This window comes from Dunckerocampus dactyliophorus, chromosome 2 (genome assembly GCF_027744805.1).
Source record: "Dunckerocampus dactyliophorus isolate RoL2022-P2 chromosome 2, RoL_Ddac_1.1, whole genome shotgun sequence".
In the NCBI taxonomy this organism is placed as follows: domain Eukaryota; kingdom Metazoa; phylum Chordata; class Actinopteri; order Syngnathiformes; family Syngnathidae; genus Dunckerocampus; species Dunckerocampus dactyliophorus.
The window spans coordinates 11,196,787-11,217,919 of record NC_072820.1 but is presented as its reverse complement, the minus strand read 5'-3'; the positions used below and the strand labels follow the sequence as shown (position 1 = coordinate 11,217,919).

The 21,133-nt window shown below is 40.4% G+C and overlaps 1 protein-coding gene across 1 annotated transcript; it reads right to left on the bottom strand.

Annotated features, from left to right (window-relative positions):
- Positions 1-3,208: 3,208 nt before the first annotated feature.
- On the bottom strand, positions 3,209-12,398 carry LOC129177404 (cyclic AMP-responsive element-binding protein 3-like protein 3-A). The gene is made up of 9 exons (XM_054768509.1): positions 12,312-12,398; positions 11,776-12,037; positions 10,137-10,267; positions 8,993-9,097; positions 8,763-8,869; positions 5,320-5,388; positions 3,837-3,921; positions 3,464-3,557; positions 3,209-3,372 (listed from the first exon to the last, which is right to left on the bottom strand). Exons 1-9 carry the CDS (start codon positions 12,396-12,398, stop codon positions 3,209-3,211), a joined length of 1,104 nt encoding a protein of 367 aa, XP_054624484.1.
- Positions 12,399-21,133: the final 8,735 nt, after the last annotated feature.

The window sequence follows — 21,133 nt, the reverse complement described above, 5'->3', positions numbered from 1 at the left end:
TTACGAACATCCGACTTGCGAACATTCGGAGATACGAACGCAAGCTGACTGGTGTATATTTTCATGTATTTTGCCTTGTAGTAACTCCATATTTATACTGCTACATGCTTGACCAGTAAAGGCACTGTGACACTACTAATGGGACCAACAGGTAGAGGAAGGCGCTGGGGAGAGAGTGTAAGGGAGAATTGGAAAGCTAAATTGTAGCTGTACGATGCCACCCGGACAGAGCGTGTGATTAAAAGTTTATGAAGAGTTAATAGGCCTGCTTAATTCTACACCACCACAGAACACTACCTCTTTTAGAAGAGTCTAACGACGACGACCATTTCTCCTTTTTTTTCTCAATATCTCCTCCTTCACCACTACCAACTACGTATGCTCAACCACTCCTCTTCAAAGGTAAATAACATTTATCATTATGTATTATTATGTCATTTTTATTATTGTTTTTTTAATTAATTATCCTCGTTTAATATTACTACTGCATCCAAACTCATATTTACATACATACGCATATACTGTATATGTATACACGTACATGTAGTACCTATATCATTGGTAATATTACCTTTTGTTGGACTTACGAACAAATTGACTTGCGAACGGTCGTCTGGAACCAATCGTGTTCGTTAGTTGGGGACCTAGTGTATCTTCAAATGGATCAAACCTAACCCAGTGGATTATTTTTGGCTAGACATAGAACAATCACTTAGCCAAGAAATTCCAATTTTTAACTTGCCCTTCATTAGCCAAATCCTCCGGAAAAATAATTGTTTTAAAAGTATAAATATAAGCACCACTCTGATAGCTTGGTGGAAATTTCTAAAAATGACTAGATCCTTGCTCACACCTTGCCAGTACACTCCCATCTTAATCCTGACATCTTCCTTATAAAGAAACCATTATACTTTCCGACATGGCACGAAAAACGAATAAATTGTATGAAAAATATAAAAGGAAACAACTTTATCTCATATAATGACCTTGTTACACAGTATGGAATAAACCATAACAAATTTCTTGAATACATACAAATTAAATCTATAATTAGAACTAGTTTCGGTAATATATCATGAGAAAGCAATTCCACCATTGACCGATTTTAAAAAATATCTGCCCCTAAAACATGATCTAAATTACATATTCTATTTTCAAAAAATGACAACACAGTCGGCGTTCTCCAAATGGAAATCAGATTTATCTACAAGCTGCGACCCTGAATTCTGGAAGCAAACATGTCTCAATGCTTCCCTGTTAATCAAAAATCCCAACCTACAGTTGGTTCATTATAAATCCTTCATAGAGTAGATTACACAGGACATAGAATGTTTAGAATGGGCTAAACTGACTCTAACATCTGTGCACACTACATAGAGTAGATGACTACTTTCACTCCATATTGGCCTGTGCTCCCATTAATCATTTCTGGCACGGAGTGTGTGAGGACCTATCTTTGGCACTTGGGATCTTCATTCCTACTTCCCCTTTACTATGCTTGTTGGGCCATCTCTCCACAATCAATGTAGAAACAAACCAAACACAACTTCTCATCACTGTATTAAGCATCGGCAAGAGGGGTTGGCCTCTCCCCTCGGTGGGGGCACGGGTGCTTGTGCCCAGCTGTCTCTGCAGAGCTGTCTCCCCTGGGTAGGAGGGTGGGTTTATTTTTTTAATTTACTTAGGCGTCGTCTGTTGCTCTGGGGACCATGTCGGCCCAGAGGGCCCTGTTCTTCTTGGAGCCTGCGTGGTGGAATACCCGGGGTGCACGTGGGTGGGGGGTCTATGATGTGCCCCTTGTTTTTCCTCTACTGCTGCACCAGTTCACATACATATAGGACTTTGGGGGGTGGTCCACGGTCGGGCGTGGCGGGGGAGTGGAGTTGCCTTACGGCGGCTCCTTTGCCCCTGACATGCCTCTGACTCTGTCGCCCCTCAATTTTATTCACACTATGGGCAGGTGAGGGGCCCACCTGAATGTCAGATGTCCCCCAATTTTAATTGCATCGTTAGCTGCCATCCACATACACCCCTATCATATACATGCACACACATACACCCCTCAGGGACACAGAGACCAGCCTTCAGAGCTGTGGTCTTTTATTTATATTTTTAATTGCATGATAGACGCAATCCCATCTTATCACATACACAGGTGGAGTAGGGTCCTTTTTGTTTCTGTTTTTTTGCTATTTTTGTCACAATTGTTGTTGTTGCTGTTGTCCTTGTCTCTCTCTTTTTTGTCCACCTCTTATCCTCACACACCCCCCCTCTGTTTTCTTTTCTCTTCTTCTCTATCGCCTCCTGCTCCGGTTAGGCCGCTCCAAATTTGCATAACAACAAAACATCAAAGTCAAATAAATTCTGTATAGCAGGGGAAGTGTATCTCACACTTTTCCCTGACAGAGCAAATCTGTTGAGCACGTGAGGGCATTTAGATCAACAATACTATCTGCCTTAATGGCTGGACAGGACAAAAAAAGGGTTTGCAATCACTTGCAATGAGTCACTCTGTGGAGGAATTTTGGTCCATTCATCTTTGCAGAATTGTTGTCAAGCTGAGCTGCATGCAGACAGGACAGTTGACTTTGCTGATGTTGTTTTGGCGTGGTTCGGCCGAGAGTAGCCCTTTTTTGTTTTTGCAATAAAGAGACTGTTGATCGACCACCTCCTCCTCCTTACAACATTCGGGTAGATGTTACATAACGATCTTTATCCTTAATGATGGTTGCAACAGTCAAGCGATTGACACAGGTGCGGCCGATTTTGAGCACAATGTGTATTGTTTCACGGTGCACTGCACTTTAACTAGTTCTGGAACAAGTCTCGTGTTTACGGACCAAAATTACATTTTTTATTAATTTATGGGGGTGCGTATGTAACCATGGAACGCTGTGAACAGAGGACCACTTGAAATCATAAAGAATTTAATGAGGACCATCGTGGTTAACTTTACAAAAAGCCCCTGTGACGGCTCATGCAGACTCACCACCATGAGGCAGGTGACATGTGAGTGCGTGACCTCTATCAAGTTAGAGGCAAACCTTTCAAACAGGACTTTCTTTCTGTTGTTTGTGTGTTCTCAGAACCTCACTTCAGTGTCCGCAGTGACAAAATGCAGCTCAAAAGCAAAAGCAATCAGACTGCTCATTTGGATGTCACGCTTGTAAGCCCTTGTTGTGTCTTTCCACTTGGGGATTTGCAGATATCAGTGGTTGTTGCCCATTCTGTGATCATCCAAGGAGGGATGATGTTTCAAAAGCTTCTCCATTAGACTACTTAGGGACTCCATGCTCCATGAGATCGAGAAGAGGGGACGAGTAGCAGCGACCTCTTTCACTTCGTTGACCGACTGCAAGGAACGTGATACCACTGATACAAAAACATTGAAAGGAGGAACGTAATGTTATTTTTAGCATTTGTGGAGACGATCCACAGCCAACGTTTGTGTATTTGTACTCGCCTGAGGTCTCTGTGTACTCTCCTTGGCTGAGTTGGTTGTACGGATTCGGTTTCATATTTGAGGAAATGATGAGAGAGAAAGAGAGAAGCAAAACCTGCACAGAATATAAACATTTAACATAAATTACAGGCAAATGCAGAAGAGGAAAGGCAATTATTAGACCCAGCATACTGAACCCAGCATACTGAGCACCCAGGTGCTGTTTAAAAATTTAACTTGATTGAGATTGAAAAAAAAATAAACAACAGTGGAACACCGGCAAAGATTTTTTTAATCATGTGCTTTGATGCTCTTGTCTGTTGGTGCATTTGTTATTTAGATGTTATCAATAGTTCAGGGAAGACAAATTAATGTAGAGTGCTGTCTAACTCACCAAGAGACAGGTTCCTTTTTGTGTTGTTTTGTTGGAGCTGTTAGGAAGGAGTGCTTGCAGCTGGCTCAGATGCTCCAACAGAGCACTGACAAGCAAAGAAACACAAGACAATGACAGGGACATATCATATGGAGAGTTAGAGCTTGAGTCTTGTAGTTACACACTCCGCAAATACGCCAGGCTTAACTTGTTGAACCTGCTTCAACCTTCGATTTCAAAATGTCTGTAACGTGATGTTGCTTAAAACTCATCCCAACCCATCTCTCTGACAAAAACCTCACAGTCATCGCTGAAATAGTCAGCATCAAATGATTCTGGCAACCTTAACATCCTTCAACCATCTACTCAACCGGAAGATTTTCATTATCACTTAGCATCCCTTCTCTCACCTTCAACCATCTCTTCTGCCTTCAAACTGTCCTTCCTTTGATATCAGTTTCTTAATATTTACAAAAAGAAGCCACTGACATCCATTTATTTCGAGTTTCTCTCCACAAGGGTCTCTACTTGGCCCCCTCCTCTTCATAATAAGAGTAATCAAATAATCGACCAGCATCGACTCAAGTATCACTCCATCACATTGCTTCCCAAGTCTTACCACTCACATAGCGTTGACAAAATCCATAATGAGCCGACAAGGAACGCACTTGGCAAACCCATTAATGTTCGACTTCTCTTGCATCTTTCTTTACATGCTTTGCCTAGTTCTGTCCGCAGTGTCATGTTCCGCAGGACAGGAGCGAGCGCCTCCTGTCGTGCGCTCTTATTTTGGCGGGCTGTGCTTCCTTCTGGGAGGAAGCGGCATCCACTTTACTCCTGGTTAACGCGCAGCTGGCAACAATTAACACGTGTGGCAGGTAAAAGGCCATTGGTTCGTTGTCAATGTACCTTGTCTCCTCACCGGTGCCGTCACTTAAAAGGTTCTTACCTGTTCCTACTGCCCAAGACGGCCACGTGTGTTTTTTTTTTCCACAGAGCTTTTCCACTCTGTCGCCTTTTGTTGATGTATTTTTTTTTTGTGCTCTTGATAAGTCTGCCTGCATGGCTTGGCATCCGCATTACTGCTGGTTGCAAGGAATTTTCATTTAATTGTGGAAAAGGCTCAACTGTGTAACTTCATAGGTATTTAATTTATTTTGTCTTTGAGAGGATATTTTCATTTATTTTATGGAAGAATTGGCGTTCACGAAACAGCCACAGACATCCAACTATACAACTCATGCTAAACTGTTGCCACTACATTGTATTCCTTATAGACAATATCATCTCTGATGTCTAAAATGCAATGAAATGTGGATGCTTGTGATGTACTCTGTATGTTGATTGGGGTCAAAGGGCAAGAGCAAATATCTGTCAAGTCTAAGTGACCACTTGCTTAACATCACCATTATTTCAGGAGCTCTTCATCAATTACATGTTAGGGTGCTGTGCCCTCTTGTCATCACCCTGGAAATGTTGCTATGATGCTGCATGTTTTACTTACTTGTTTGTCTCCTCCAGTTGGTGGATCTTTCTCTGCAGCTGGAGGTTATGAGCGTTACACGCAGACATTCTAGAGAAGAAGGGAAGCGCAGATACAATGAGGGAAAAGGGTATCAAAAATCTGATGATTGTACAGCCCATTGTCTCTCCTCTTTTTCTCCCTTGCCAATATCTGTCTGAGTGTTATCTCGCACCCCTTTTCTGTCATCCACTGACTCCAGCCCTCACTCCTTTCTTTCTTTCTGCTGCTGCCTCCATTGTTTCTCTTCATCATCGTGAGTCATCCTCCATTATGACCCTCCGACGGAGCAGAATCACAACTGATAACAGCACCCTGTTGATATGCTTTGCTGGTGGCTGGCTTAATTACCAATAAATGCTGACTCTGCTCGGCAAGGTTCTAAACTCTCATGTGCCCATTTGATGGAAGTCTCTACACTTTAAAGTTGCTGTGATTTGGAAGAGCAAGAAACCCGAGATGTCTAATGTAATTATTTAGCTTTTCCACACAATCACAGTGTGTTGCTACAAATACTTTCAAAGATACCTGAGCCAAGCGTGGGGGACAACATGGTACAGTATGCTAACCACATGCTCCACCCTTCTATAGCAGCATTATCCATGCAAAGCGTGAGATCATAGCAGCAACAAGGCACAACATGCAGCATTCTGTGTTCCTTCTTTTGTGCATGGGTCTGTCCATTACAAGAAAAAAGGTGAAGGTGCATTTTGCGCTTCTCCCATTCTTTTCACATTGTTAGTGTGTCTATTTCTGCACTTTAGGTACCATACCCCTGCAGAATGTACCAAAACCATGCAACATTATTTTAACAGTAAACTGAATTGTACCGCCAGGCAGAAACACCATAGGAGGCGAGTCGAACGAGGGAATCCTGTAACCACAGGCATAGGACGCAATGCAACACATATGATTGTGATGATGTTTGCGGAGGTGTGATGGGGCAGAAGTGGCAACGTGTGGGAGGCAGATAGCAGTAAAGAGGATTAGAAAGTAACAAAGATTGGTAAGTACAGAGGTAAGGAGGTGGCAGTGGAGGTGGTATACTAAATTGGACACCTTCTGTGGCTGCAACGTGACTTGTAACCAGTGGCGGTTCTAGCTATGGGCCACATGGGCAGTTGCCCAGGGCGGCATTCTCTCGGCGGCGCCGCGAGGGGGGAAAGAACAAATCCTATTTACTAATGCTCAGCCCTCATCATGTCCTCATCAAGTCAGTGCATATGTGCGGCAGATGGGCGCCCTCTACAGGCGGGATACTCGCGCCCCCAACTAGTAGCAACCACTGATCTGTACTCATAAGTCTGGATACACCATACGTCGCACGCGCCCGTGCAAGCCGCTGAAGCCCCAGAGAGGCCATCTTACCACTCACATCTCGTACGTAGCAGACTACATTCGCACAGCGTACATAGTGTACAAAGCAGATGAAGAGGCTCGCAGGCATCTATTTTAAATTAAAAAGCGGGGAGATTCTCCCATTTCTTCAAGTAATGCAACCTTCGTCTCTTAAAAACGATTTGATAAGTTATTCTCTATCTTTTAGCAATATTAAATGTACTTTTCCCCCTTCCAATTCTCATTGCCTTTGGGACAAAATTCTACTCTGCACCCTGGCTCAGCACCCCCCTATAGCAATGCATAGTTTTACTCCTCTAGAAAGAGATTTTAATTTTAACTGCATATCCCATCCCTTTTTTCCACTAAAATCCATGGTCATGATCCTTTACTTTTTTTTCTTACTTTCATACAATTCACTATGCTCTCGTCTGTACAAAATATGAATCATAAAAGAGAGTGACTTTGGACAAGTTTTAAAATCATTTAACATTTTGCTGATTTTTTTTCTGATTTTATTTGTTTGTGTTATGAAATAGAAATAACCTTTTTTCTGATATAGAAATATATTTCAACAAAAACCACAGGAATAATATGTAATGTAATATGTAATATTATATAAACATTTTCTCCATATGGGGGTTCATTTGAAATTCGGGTAAACAAAAAAACCCATATTTTTTTATATTTGCAAGCAACCGCAAATTATTTAGTAGTCTAGGAGGGAAGGAGGGACTTGTGAGTCTATATGAGTTGGTTTAGCCTTGCCTGCTGGTTGGATGACGTGGGAGATGATGAAAGTGCCGTTAATTTGCCAACAAAACATGGAAAAGACAAAGTCAAAGCCATCAGGTGCACAATTTCGAAAGAAGGGGAAAGACGAAGAGGACAAACGGGTCAAAGAGAAAGGTCTGGAGCTATGGCATCACTTTATTTACACCACATTGCCGAATGTATATGATCAAATAAGCTAACGTTGTTTGGTGGCTATAGACAAACTGCTGTTCATTTGTTTTCTTGATTGATATGTAAATTTGGATTTAAGTCAAACGCAATTTAAGGGGAGCTTGTGAAATATTTTGGACCACCTTTCTGTAGTTGGAAAACAACATTTGTTAACAACAGTTGCAGGAGTGTGTGTTGAGGTGGAGGGAAAGGGAGCTTGGAGGGGTTGAACTTCAAGGATTTGTGCACTGCAAAAAAAATAATTTTCCATTCCATTTGCTTCGGTCCGCCCAGGTCATCATTCAAGCCAGAACCGCCACTGCTTGTAACATTTACACATCTTCAACGCTTTAGCTGGGATACGGAGTGACACGCTCTACTATGCATTGTCTCAAACTGGGCTCTTAGTGTATAGAATAGAATGTGTATATAGCATTTTTTCCAGAAAATGTAGATATTTGACTGTACTGTCATGAATGGAGCCATTATGTAATCTCATTCTGTCCCACAATCACAAGCATATACCGCAGTAGGAATGTTCAAGTCAAGCACAACAAAAGTCAAACAAAACATGGAGTTTGAAACCGCCATCGTGTGTGACGTCACGCATGTTTTGCTTCTTCTTTGGCATTTTTTGTGATGCTCCAACGAAAGAGTACCGGTGATGGGAAAACTATGACGTGAAGGTGGTGAAAGTTTTGCCTAGTTTCACTTTATTTGAGTCTTATTTAGCTTTTTCTCTCAGCGGTTAACGTGTCTTTATACTTGATACTGATTTTTATGCTGTTTTTATAGTTAAACATTATTTTCACGTTACTCAATTTTGTGAAAGAAAAACGTATAAATTTAAAGGATCGGGGGATTATACAAATAAGGCCATTTTGCACTTCCATCTACTGCCTTAACTATGACAACGAGTTGATAAATCATTTAAAAATATCTCTATACATTGTTTATTCAGAGAAATGCTTCTTTTGTGAGTCTGGTCATCTGCTCTTCTGTTTTCCATTCACGTTCACTCTACCACATTAGTGGACTGAATGACTGCAGCACATTTTAATGATTCTTAAGGGTCAAGGTCCACTTTTCTATGCCAAGGTACGTAACAATGATGTCATGTCAAGCTGTCAAGCAGCTCCTACCTTTCCTCCAGACTATCCACATATTCCCTCTTCTTTTTGCGGCTCTCTTGAGCTGAGCGCTTGTTGCGTATTTTCCGCCGGATCTTCTTCAAAACGCGCTCTTCAAGCTTAGATGAAACACATGGGGAGAAAGATGTGAATGAGTTGTAGCAGCTGGCCGAGGCCGTGTAACTTGGGATTTAGATGCATATAAAAGTGTGTGAGTGAGTGTATGTGTGTGTCTAGTTCACCTTGGAGAGAGGCAATTTGCTGGGCAAGTTAATGCCTTCCTTTGCCAGAAGTTTCTTCTCATCCTCACTAAGCACCAGTTCTTGCAGTGGATGCTGGGGAATTATCTGTGCCATTGAAATGGATGGATGACATACTGTACTGTATATTTTAAACATAATAAGTTGATAACTTACTCAGAGACTAAACTGAACTCAACCAGATTTCCTCATTTCATGCTACAATATACAGGTGTGCTCAACACCATTATAGGCACCTACTGTATATAAATAATGGACAGTATTACATTTTTTTAAAAATTTGGAGTCAGTAACAATATTTCTTTGTCTTTGATTTTTACAAATTGTTTATAATGACCATTTTGTTTTATTACTATACAATGAATCCCTGCAGATTTGCAATTCAGCCTTCGCATCCCTTCAACTTTGCGATTTTATTTATTTTTTTTGGTAAAAACAAGTTATTTTTTATTTGAATTACAATGGCAAGTGAAGAGTGATGGGGAGTGTTATTGGAGCTGAATCAAATTTAATAATTACAACAGTCAGTATTGCAAATGTTGATCCAAAATCGGAGGAGAACGTTAATGTCAAACTAGCCAAGCTAGCAGGAGGGTTTGGAGGGCGAAGAGCAAGCTGGCGTAGCGTACGGTGGCACCTCGATGCAGCAACATAGCCCAGGCTTTTTTGGAGTGGCAAATTTTTATGGGCGGTTCGATTACTCGCATTTATTTGCTATTTGTGGATGGTCTTGGAATGTAACGACAGCGAATAGAAGGAATTTACTGTATTTATATTTTCTTTCGCCCTGGTAAAGTGCATGGAAAGTACAGGCCGCATTTTTTTAAAACTCTCCAGTTTTATAAAGTAGTAAACCAAAAACCGCTATAATTCTGAACGCGTCCTACACATTATTTCAATTTAATGTCCCTACTAGTAAGTTTTTATTTGAGAGGCAATAGCTCAGTCTGTAAGGGTTGTAGACTTGAAAACAAAAAATTAAGGAAAAAAAACAAAAAACTGGTGCCCAGTTTTATGTGTTGAGTGCCACCAGAATGTGCTCATAATCCCCAACCAGAATGTCCCCATGGATGTTAGATCAAGTTTAGAGCATCAAATGAATTTACTGAAATGTTTCTTTGCTTACTTTCTGTCCCAGGTTGGATAAGAGTAAATCCTTCACTGTGACGGTCTGACTAGACGACATTGCAGAACTTTGACTGGGCGTGAGATAGTATGCCATCCCCAGCTGCTCCTGCAGGTCGCCAGACTCCCAGCCTGTAAACATGGACGCTATAAGTAACCATTCAGGATAAATGTTCTGCTTTTAGTCTTACAAAGCAAGCCTTTTGGGCCCTGGTGCTTTGGTACTTTTTGAGCTCTTTTATACTTAAATTTGCAAGAAACCATATTTGGTAACAAAAGATGGTGATGACAATACTCATCGTGAAGCAATAGAACTTTTATTTGCCCTAGCTAATTAGTGACCATAAATACAGTACTCCAGCGTTTATCGCAGTTAATTGGTTCCAGACTAGACCGTGGTAAGTGAATTTCCGCAAAGTAGGATTTTTTTTCTAGGATTCTCTCGATAGAAAACCTGTTTATGACCTTCTAAATACAACTTTTAACATTATTAGAGCCCTCTAGGCTTGAACTAACACCCCATAGTCATGGTTACACTTGTATTATCCAATATAGTAAACATAATCAGAGTAAATAAGCCATTTAAGCCAGTCCAGGGTGTACCCTGCTTCTCGCCCGAAGACAGCTGGGATAGGCTTCATCATAACCTAGTCAGGAAAAGCGGTAGAGAAAATGGATGGATGGAAGCCATTTAAGCGGACTCAGCGGAATAGCGGGAGGACAGGAAGTGAGGTCGGTTGTTCAGAGTTGAGTTTTAGCTTGTCGTGGATTACAGCCGCAACAGTGTTTCTATTATAAATTTTTACTAGAGTTTATTGTGCCTGCTGTGATATCATTTAAACCTGCAATACATATTTTTGTTTTAGTTCATTTATCCTTTTTTATGCTTGAAAATGCTTAATTTAGGTAAAAAGTCCATAAAATTTGCTTCAATATGCATATGTTTTTAATAATAATGGCATGACAAAGCATGATTTACTGTATTAATCAATATACTTTTGACTTTTTTAGTGATTGTGATAGAGAAACCCCAAAATTTTAAATGCAAAGTGGCAAGGGGTAATTGTAGTGATGATATTGCAAACTAGTAAAATGCAAGAAAAATATTATATTTTACATAAAAATACATATTTTTTTAAACTAAAAATACTCATTTAAATTAAAAATTATTTTATATTATATTTCTATACTGAATATATTCAATTAAATGCACTGGTAGCGTAGTGGCACACGCTGCTGCTGCTGCTACTGCTGCTGACGACCTCTGCAGTGGCGGTCCCAAGCCACTGCGGTCATCAATTTAATGTAATACTGTATAATGATTATATTCTGCTAAATTAAAATAGTGTTTACATTTTTCCATATTTCAAGGGTTAAACTTGCCAAGAATCAGCAATGACGGAAGGGTTTAGTAGTCAAATTATTAATTCATATTAATTCAATGTTATTTTTATTAATGCTAATTTACATATGGTCTACCCCTTGAATAGACACTTGATGTTCATTATTCTACAGCAAACAATACACATGATTAATTGCCTCTATTTCTAATTGTAGTTGTGAGTTTGTGTAATGACAATCTTACTTTCCTATCATTTTACATTGCATCATCTCTTGTAAATGTAAAAATGTAGTGCTACCCAGATCAATTGAAACATCAGATGCTGTCCCAGTTTCATGCTTCAGGGATGGGAGGTGAGGAAGTGACTGTGTGTGTGTGTCCAAGGCTGGGAAAGTTGTGCAAGAGGACATTTGTGGGCTGTCAGTCAGGTGGTCCTCACACATGTCGCTGCCAGGGGTGCAGGGTGACCACAGCGGGGAGGTCGGTGCTGAGGAGGACTCGCTCCCAGCCAGCAGGGAGTCCAAAAAGTCCTCTGCATCTTTTTCCCCTGGGCTCAGGGTCTGAGGAGGAGTTTTTTTAATGTAACGTTTAATTGGCAGTGTTGAGACAATCATTACATTCCGAGTCACAAGCACAGAAAAGCAGCCTGCTAATTTCCTCGTAATGCAGACACATAAAAAACACAATTACACCGTAATTGAACTCTCATATTGATGTGAAACCTTTCAGCTCAGGGACACACAACCCTCGTTGTCTTAATGAGATTCCAGGAATCTCAGGCTGGGATGATGTCCCGTAAGAGTGCTTGTTTTCAGAACGACCACCACTACTCACATCATACATTGTGATGGGCCACGGTGGGTTGCCATGGCAACTGGTGGTTTCATCTTTGGTCCTGAACAGCAGGTCTATGAGATCCATCCCACTTCACCTGGAATAAGGAAAATGATGAATGCTACTGTTTTGGCAATGACTTTTTCAACAAAACCACTCATACCTTCAGTTTGTGCTTTGCATACTGGACAAAGACAGTTTATTGAATTGAAGCCTCTTCACATCAATATATACGCATTTTTGTCTTTACAAATCGTATCCCTTCTGTCAGTTTGCTTCACCCACACTCCCGTTTTGACCACTTTTAAGAAGTATATTTGTTTTTTACTGAATGATCAGACCACGACTTTCTTGTATGTTGCTTTTGTGGGGACAGAGGACTCTAAAAGAGGGTATAAGAAAAAACAATTGTATGTATTGTTATTCCTGATTTAGTCGTAATGCTTTAAAAACGGAAAAATGCACCAAATTATAACAAATGTATTGTAACATACTGCAATATTTGTTGGGGTTTTTTTTGTTATTTACAGTAACAAGTGAGCGGTCCTCGCATGAAATTAGCAGGAAATTGTACAAAATGTTAAAACTGTACTCATATGTCCCCAGGCTTTGAACACAGACCCTCCACATTTGCCCTGAAAAGGTATAATTAGTATAATTAGCCCTCGATATTGACTTTCTTACTGATATCCACAGGCATCGCCAGGCAAGGCAGGCAACTGCTTGAAGCCCCAACCCAGTTGGGGGCCCCTGAGTGCTGACAAACTTTGAACTTCTACAGCAGTGGTGCTATGCAAAAGGGCCCTCTGTGAATTTTGCCTAAGGCCCCAACAGACTCCAGAATCACCTCTGGATAATCAATATTGTCCAGCAGTTCATCACCCATACCAATATCAACCGATACCAATATAAGCATTAGCTCTTCCCTCAAGCTAATGTTGAGTAATGGATGAGCACATTACGCTTCTATTACTGTGATGCCACTGGATGCATTGGTGCAAAACGAGATAAATACTGAAATATGAAGTACAACTTATTGAAAAAGTGCTAAAACGCTGCGTGTGACTTCGGGTGATCCTTCCTGAAGTGTGATACTACATTAGAAGTACTGAATAAAGCCTTTAACCCATGCAGTCATATTCCACGTGACAGGTTGGACTATATTTTTATTTTTTATTTTTCATGTTGTTTCCTATTTTGGCTCTTATTTTGATTGTCTGTTAGTTTCCAGCTGCTTTACATTTGCTGGAAAAGGTGTGCAGTGGTACCTGTCATTGCGAATTGCCTACTTAAAATCCGAATCCGAAACCTGGAAATAATTCCGGACATACTGAGCTTGTTTCTCTGTGGTGCACATCATCATTTGCGTGCCGATATGATTACTGGCAGAAAAAACAATACCGAAATGATCCAGTAGCTAGTTTTCACGCCATTATCGCCTAATAATATTGGTCGGCCAATATTATCTGACATCGTTGGTTTTCTCCTATATCCTATTTCATCGTACTACCGAACAGAGAGGAAACATTACTATTCATTCCTAATGGTATTTTCTATGCCCATACAGCCGAACTAACCATAAAATGCTAGAAACCTATCAATTCTGGCTCAGTTAGTCTATTTGATTGTGGTTGTCCTGTCTAAAAACATGAATGTGACGCATTCTTTTACATAAATGATAACTTTCGGAGTAATTTGTGTCTGTATAAATGCTGGCATACACACTTCGCCACAATCTCAAGTTCATATCAATTCACACTTTGTTGTCAAATGACAAAAAATGTAATTATTTTGAGATGAATCACTAAATCTGCTTGTACTTACTGTTCTCTGAAACTTAGTTGTTAGTTGATTTGTCCTCAATCAATGCTGTATGCTGTGAGTTCTCTCAAGGTGAAGGCGAGCGCGTCACACCTTGTCTGTGGCCAGCGTCATTAATCCATCAAAAAACTGATGAAATGACAGTGAAAGAGTACAGATGATATGAAAACACTCCGCCAGATCAATGCGTTCGTATGAGACTGATTCAGAGGACAAAGTTGAAGTGCCATATCACTCAAGTGCATTCCCCATCCCAGCTGATCAGCATCCAATCCAGTGTTTAGGGGACAGCCCAGTGAGCCAATCAAAACAAATTGGAATGATAGATTGCCCACTGTGACCTTTGGCGTCACTGCAGAAATTCTAACTTGTGGTTTCACATTCTTTTGTTGACTTATTATTTGAATAGAGTGTGTATTTTTTTACATATACATATACTTTCCGACCTGTCCATGTTAGTTAACAATCAAGTCCATTACTTCCACCAAGATGGTTTTGTTTTGATTGCTGTTTTGATATTTGGGATGAACCAAAAATTGATTTCCACAGAACAACCCATATCATCTTCACGTGTGTATACCGGAGTTTATTGTCATGTCTTAAAGGGACTCTTTGCAGCCGTTATGCGGCTGCCTTGAGAGCGGTAACTTTCTAATGTGCTTCAAGCCTTATATCCCATCCTCTTCCTTCTCCAAGCACTTAGACCACGCTGCATGTAACATACACGCAACTATCATTGAATATATAGCCACTCAATGCAGCCGAGAGTGACAGCCATGAACGCCAGTCACGTTGTTTGTCCCGAAAATTAGGTGCTTGACAATTTTATTGCAGTTTAATTTAGAATTGTGAAAAATAAAGACATTTGTTGTACAATCGGTTCTTTTAAACCACCAACTGGAACTTGAATCGATCACAACTGGACTGTTCAGGCTGTCTTAGAAGACGTTTCACCTCTCATCCTAGCAGGCTTCATCGGTTCATGCTCATCAACAAGGTGGGACTAGGTAGGCAGGGGCGTACTTAGTCATTTGGTAGCATAAGGCCAAACCAATCATTGGGGCCCTACACATCCTTGTAGTATGTAATATAGGCCACTTTTTTCCATCTTTTGAAATCTGTTATAGTTATTTGTCAGTTTTAGTTGCTAGGTACATGGCCATGTTTATATACCCCCCCAAAAACGATTTAAAAAATTATGTTTATCATCTGCTAACAAGTAGGGATGAGCCAGATACTCGTTTTCGACGAGTATCCGTTATGGATAATACATTCGCCAAGTACGAGCATGCAACGAGTACAGCTCGTGATCTGTAATCCTGATGAAAGAAAATCTTCACTGGGTAACTACTTATGTACTCACTCGTCACGCTCTGTGATTGGCCAGTCACACACAGCGACTAAACAGACTCACTCCAGCCAGAGAGAGGAGCCGTGCCTTGTTTCGTTACGTGTACGGTACATTTGACAAGACAGATTGAAAACTGCTTGTGTCACGTTGGTCACTGCCTCCACTCAGAACTGTTTTTTTTTTAGGTTTTCCTCAGCTCAGCTCGTATCTAAAGCTACTTGGTAAACTTGTTTTGTTACGTACACGGTGCATTTGACAAGACAGAGCTGTAAACGGCTCATGTTGCGTCGGTCACTGCCGGTGTTTGTTTTTTTTCCCATCCGCTTGCTTCTAATTTGGCTGGTGACATGAAGTCAGCTGGAAAAGTTTGATCGTAGTACTGAACGCGGTGCCTTCAAAGGGAACGTTGAACAAACATGATAAAGCAGTGTGTCCCCCAGAACAACTGAATTTGAATAGCTCTGGCCCAAGTGTACCTAATGAAGTGACCACTTGTTATAGTCATGCATGTTTTCCTTTGCCTCTATTAGCTAATCTGCCTCGCTAATCACATGTTGCGTCAGATAGTGTGCTTAAATTAATATGAAGCTTGATTTGACTAAAGAAGCACAAACATGGCTAACAATGTGTATCAAGGCTGTCGTTGGTCTGTGCTCGGTAATGTTCTTGACTGTTGCTGAGGTCTCCAGAGAACACATTCTGTTCCAAATAAACCAAAAAGTTCAAAAGTACTACCCAAACATATTGATTCCGTTAAATTTATTTTAAAAAACAACAACAACATACACACACACACACAAGCAAAATTGTTTGGAAAATTGGATAGAGTGAGCTTTTTCCAAACATTGTATTATTTATTTTTTGTCTCCTAGCGGCAAAAATATATTTAACAATTTATTCCAGTAGTGTAGCTAGTCTCAAAGCGTGGCAACGTCAGTTTTGTTTTCTGTGTTATAAAATGACTCTCAGTCAGAGAGAACTCACCATGCCCCATCTTTCCTTATCTTTACTGCCATAGTAAAGGACATCTGTCTCAGGTTTTATTATTAAAGATACACCCCATTAGGGCAAGAATTACATAAGATGTTTAGTAAGACGACAGAAACATGCACACTTTCAAAGGTGTACTATCTGTGCGTGACAAAAAGAAGCTATTCATCTGCACTACTCTTTCATTACTGCCTACAAATTTATTTGAATGCCACACACGAAGCAGGTAAAAACATATAAATTTGGAGTATGTTTGATATTGTTACTTCCAGAAGACAAAGATACATATTAATAATTAACTAGCACCACAGTGAGTAAAATACTGTATGATGGCTGGCTGGATAGCATACATACATACATACACACACATACACATATATATACACATGCACACATAAGATTGTATGAATAAATGACAGGACCCCAAGGCTTTGATTTACGCGCTTCTCCAGCTTCTAAGGCATGAATTTCACAGCTCATGTCAGTCGAAACACAATATATAGGTCATGTATATTTATGTATTTATATAGGTAACAACTCATGTCCATAAAGACTTACAGAAAAAGGTTTTTTTTATTTTTTATTTTAAAGAGCATCCATTTCTATTTAATCAAGGAAAACACATTAAGTCATAGTGGCCACTGTATGAATATCTATCTGATTATATCCTTCAGTCTATTGGGCACTTGCCTACTAAGGTGCATTAAAATCCACTTTTATCTACATCCTCATATTATCAGTACAATAATAAGCCTAATAGCATGGCAGCAGGGCTTTATTATCTTTATTGCAGCCTTATCTCCAGAGTGGAGTGTCTCAAAGTACATTTAGATATGACCTAACATGTCAAGCACATCTTTCAGCACTAAGAATAACAGATAACTGTTCCCTTACTACTTACGGAATGTCACATTTTCTTATTTTGTACTGTACCAATTGGATTTTCCTTAAATTACAGCAGCTCAAGCCCAGCTTGATAAAGCGGTCTGAAGTAAGAAAAATGTCTTTATTCATGGATAAATACGAGACAAGAGGATAGGTTTGTTTGGTCCTGACCCATCTAAACAGGTGAGCAGGTGAGTGTATAGGCTGTAAGCATAAAAGGTTATCACCAATACCAATGAAATGCATGTTGGCTTGCTCTCACCTGCTTATTAGGGATAAGCAATGTGCAAAAACTATATTGCTTCTTCTGGAAACGCAAAGTGGGACACTTAGATGAGAGAATTGAAAGTAATTTAGCACGCTGGAGTAAAATATTATTTTCAGTAAATAAATATAAATTCATCAAATTTCCCTATCCAAGCAGCACAGCAGTTAATCAAAATTTCCGTTCAGACAATAAATGAGACCATGCAGTCCAGGGTGTAGCCCGCCTCTCGCCCGAAGTCAGCTGGGATAGGCTCCATCTTACACATGACGCTAATGAGGACAAGTGGCATATAAATGGATGGATGGATGATAAATGACATAAGGGAGCTCCCTGGCGAAATATTTCATGTTTCATAGTTTCAAGTGTCATGTAATTTGCTTCTTCATAATAAGGCTGAAGATGAATGTAAAGATACAACGGCTTCAATGACAATTGATGATGACTCTGTTAATCGGGATTATTTAAGGTTTATTTCTGTATGCCTTCCCGGATTTCTTCATGTATTTTCTGTGTTGTCTTGTTGTACAGTAATATATACACTCAAGGAGCTCATGACAAAAAATATCTGCTTCTAAAAAGCTGCTGTAAAAATATTATATATTCATATTTTTTCACTCAATGAGTCAACCTTTTAAAAGGACTGCCTAAAATATACATATCAAATATTAACTAGATTTGGATTTGGATTTGGATTTTAACCATTTAAAGGTCAGTACGTTTACCGTATTTTCCAGACTCTAAGTCACACTTTTTTCATAGTTAGCTGATCCTACATGTGATGATACTGGTGGTAAGTTACTGTTATGATACGATACTGTTATGATGCTGTCATGAACCAAGGAGTGAACATTACCGTTACAGCCACGAGAGGGCGCTCAGGGCTATTGACGCAAAGAATGTACACTCTTGGGCTCGATGAACTTGCTCCACTTATTTTTTTTACATACACCCCATTATCCGCATCGGTAGCAACACACACTTAATATTTCAGTAGCATTTTAAAATGCTCTAAATAGGAAGCGCCACCTGGTGGGCAACTATAAAAATGAAAAATTGAAACCCATCAGTCCAAAGTGAATTTTTTATCTTTAGGAACAAATATGTTTCTTTAGCGATAGTGAGGAACAGAAAGCCATTCACAGATGGCGAATTTGCCAGAATATTCATGCTTGATGTGGCGAATGAATTTATCTTAATTTATCATGAACCACACACTGCAGCGTGTGGGTATTACCGTATTGACCATATTTGGCTCTACGTATGCACGTGAGCAGTCCTTCTTACATCTAAAAAAACATCAAGACCAACCTACAATCACGTTTAACGGATTGAAGCCTCAACTCCTGCATGAAGCTTCAGTATAGAGTCAGTATAACAACATTATTAAAAAGAATAAATGTAGAGACTTACTATATTGCCTAAAAATGCACGCATTTAGTTATATTCAGTGTTTAAAACAATGGCTCTCACGGAAATACCTTTTTAAAAATGTGTCTTTCATGGCTCTCCCAGCCAAAAAGGTTTCCGACCCCTGCAGCAGAGGAGCAAATCAAAGCTTCTGCACCAAAGGAAAAAAAAACATTAGGCACTAACAATCACTAACACTAATCTAATAATAATTATTAACTAATAATCATCCATCCATTTTGTCATTTTCTATGCCAATTATCCTTATGTCACGGGGGTATGCTGGAGCCTATCCCAGCTGACTTTGGGCGAGAGGTGGGGTACACCCTGGACTGGTCGCCAGCCAGCCAATCATGTAGACAAACAATCATTCACACTCACATTAATACCTATGGAGTAGGTATTAACCTAACATGCATGTTTTTGGAATGTGGGAGGAAACCGGAGTACCCGGAGAAGACCCACACACGGGTTTCCCAAGCGGAGATTTGATCTTCCCGATCTCCTGACTAAATATATACATAAGTCTGAAAAGCTGCAAATATAATATAGGTAGTACAGCTCTTTACCAGTGGACACCATATTTTTGCATTTGTATGAGTAACTTAATTAAATTGCCTGCACAGGATCTCATGTTCGCCAGCCAATCACAGGGCACATATAGACAAACAACCATTCACACTCAATGGGCAATTTAGGAGAGAAGGAGGGGAGAACATGCAAACTCCACACAGAGATGCCCAAACGGAGATTCAAACCCGGATCTTCCTCATCTCCTGACTGTGTGGCCAACATGCTAACCACTAGGTCACCGTGCGGCCCTCACTAAAGATCAAATAACAAAAATTCCAAGCAATTCAGCACTACTGATAGCAACAGCAACATTTTGACACCCACTTTAAAGGAGACCTATTATGCTTCTCCTCTTTTCTGACCTATAATTGTTACAATGTTGTACAATGTATTGTCGTGTTAAATGATGTCAACGCGTCACATAATGAGGTTTGCACATTTGGAAGTGAGACCTGAAAGTAGTTTTGGATGGCTCTGATGACTCTGAGTTTTTTGTAGCACAGAGTTCCACTGACGTCAATACAACCCGGACTTCCTTATATGGGCATACCCTGTCTTCAACCCGCTCTGCTTCGCTCTGCTCTGTTCACCGTGGTAGCACGTTTGGCTCCCAGGAAATGTTTGTTTAGGTGTGCCTAAAGAGGCAAGCAAAGCATCAGGCAGAAGTGGTTGGAGTTGCTGATTGCCGGCCAGCAAGAGAAAAATATGCTCATCTGTCAACAGCGCTTCACATGGGACTACTTTTGTGAACATGGGCCAATACGCAGCTGGACTATTCGCCAAACTATCGCTGAAGTCTGCCGCCTTTCCAACGTTACTTGGCCGTGTTGAAGAGTCAGAAGAGCAACCTGTAAGTAACAACTTATCAGTGTCTTAACTGTGTTTATTTTGCGTGAGTAATCGGACAAAAGTGGTTGTCTGTGTAGCATTATAGAGTGCGCATACAGCGAGCGGAGGGAGTGTGACCGATCACAGCGGAGTGGGCTTGGCGGGAGGTGTACCTGGAGGAGGGCCGGAGGTGAAGTAAATTATACAGACCGTTTGGGCGGGAGGCAGGAAACCCAAGGAAACACTGCAGCGTCTGGGAGATCTAGAAAGCTTTCTGTGCGGGTTATCATGTGTAGCTGCTCTATAGGACTCCACAAGTCAATACAAAGGTCCGAAAATTCGTATAATAGTTCCCTTTAACTATTTCAACTTGGAGCCTGTATCAGTTGCTAGAAAGTTCAGTAAAACTGGCACAGCCGCCCACATGTTCACAATTTCACTATGAAGTACTATAGGCCGACTCACCACTATTTGAAGGGCATACGACGAGCCTTGCGCACCGCAAACTCATCCACGATGCTCTGTATGTCCATGTTCTTTGCGCTCTCATTCTCTACGGACAACATGGCAAGTCCACTTCTGTCCCACTCTGCTCCTCAAGTGTTTTTTAATGAGTTTTAACTTGGAGAATGTGTGCTCAGAGATTGCAACGGTGCAGCCGCTCTAGGGTGGACGTTAGGAAATGTTTATTCTGTTTGA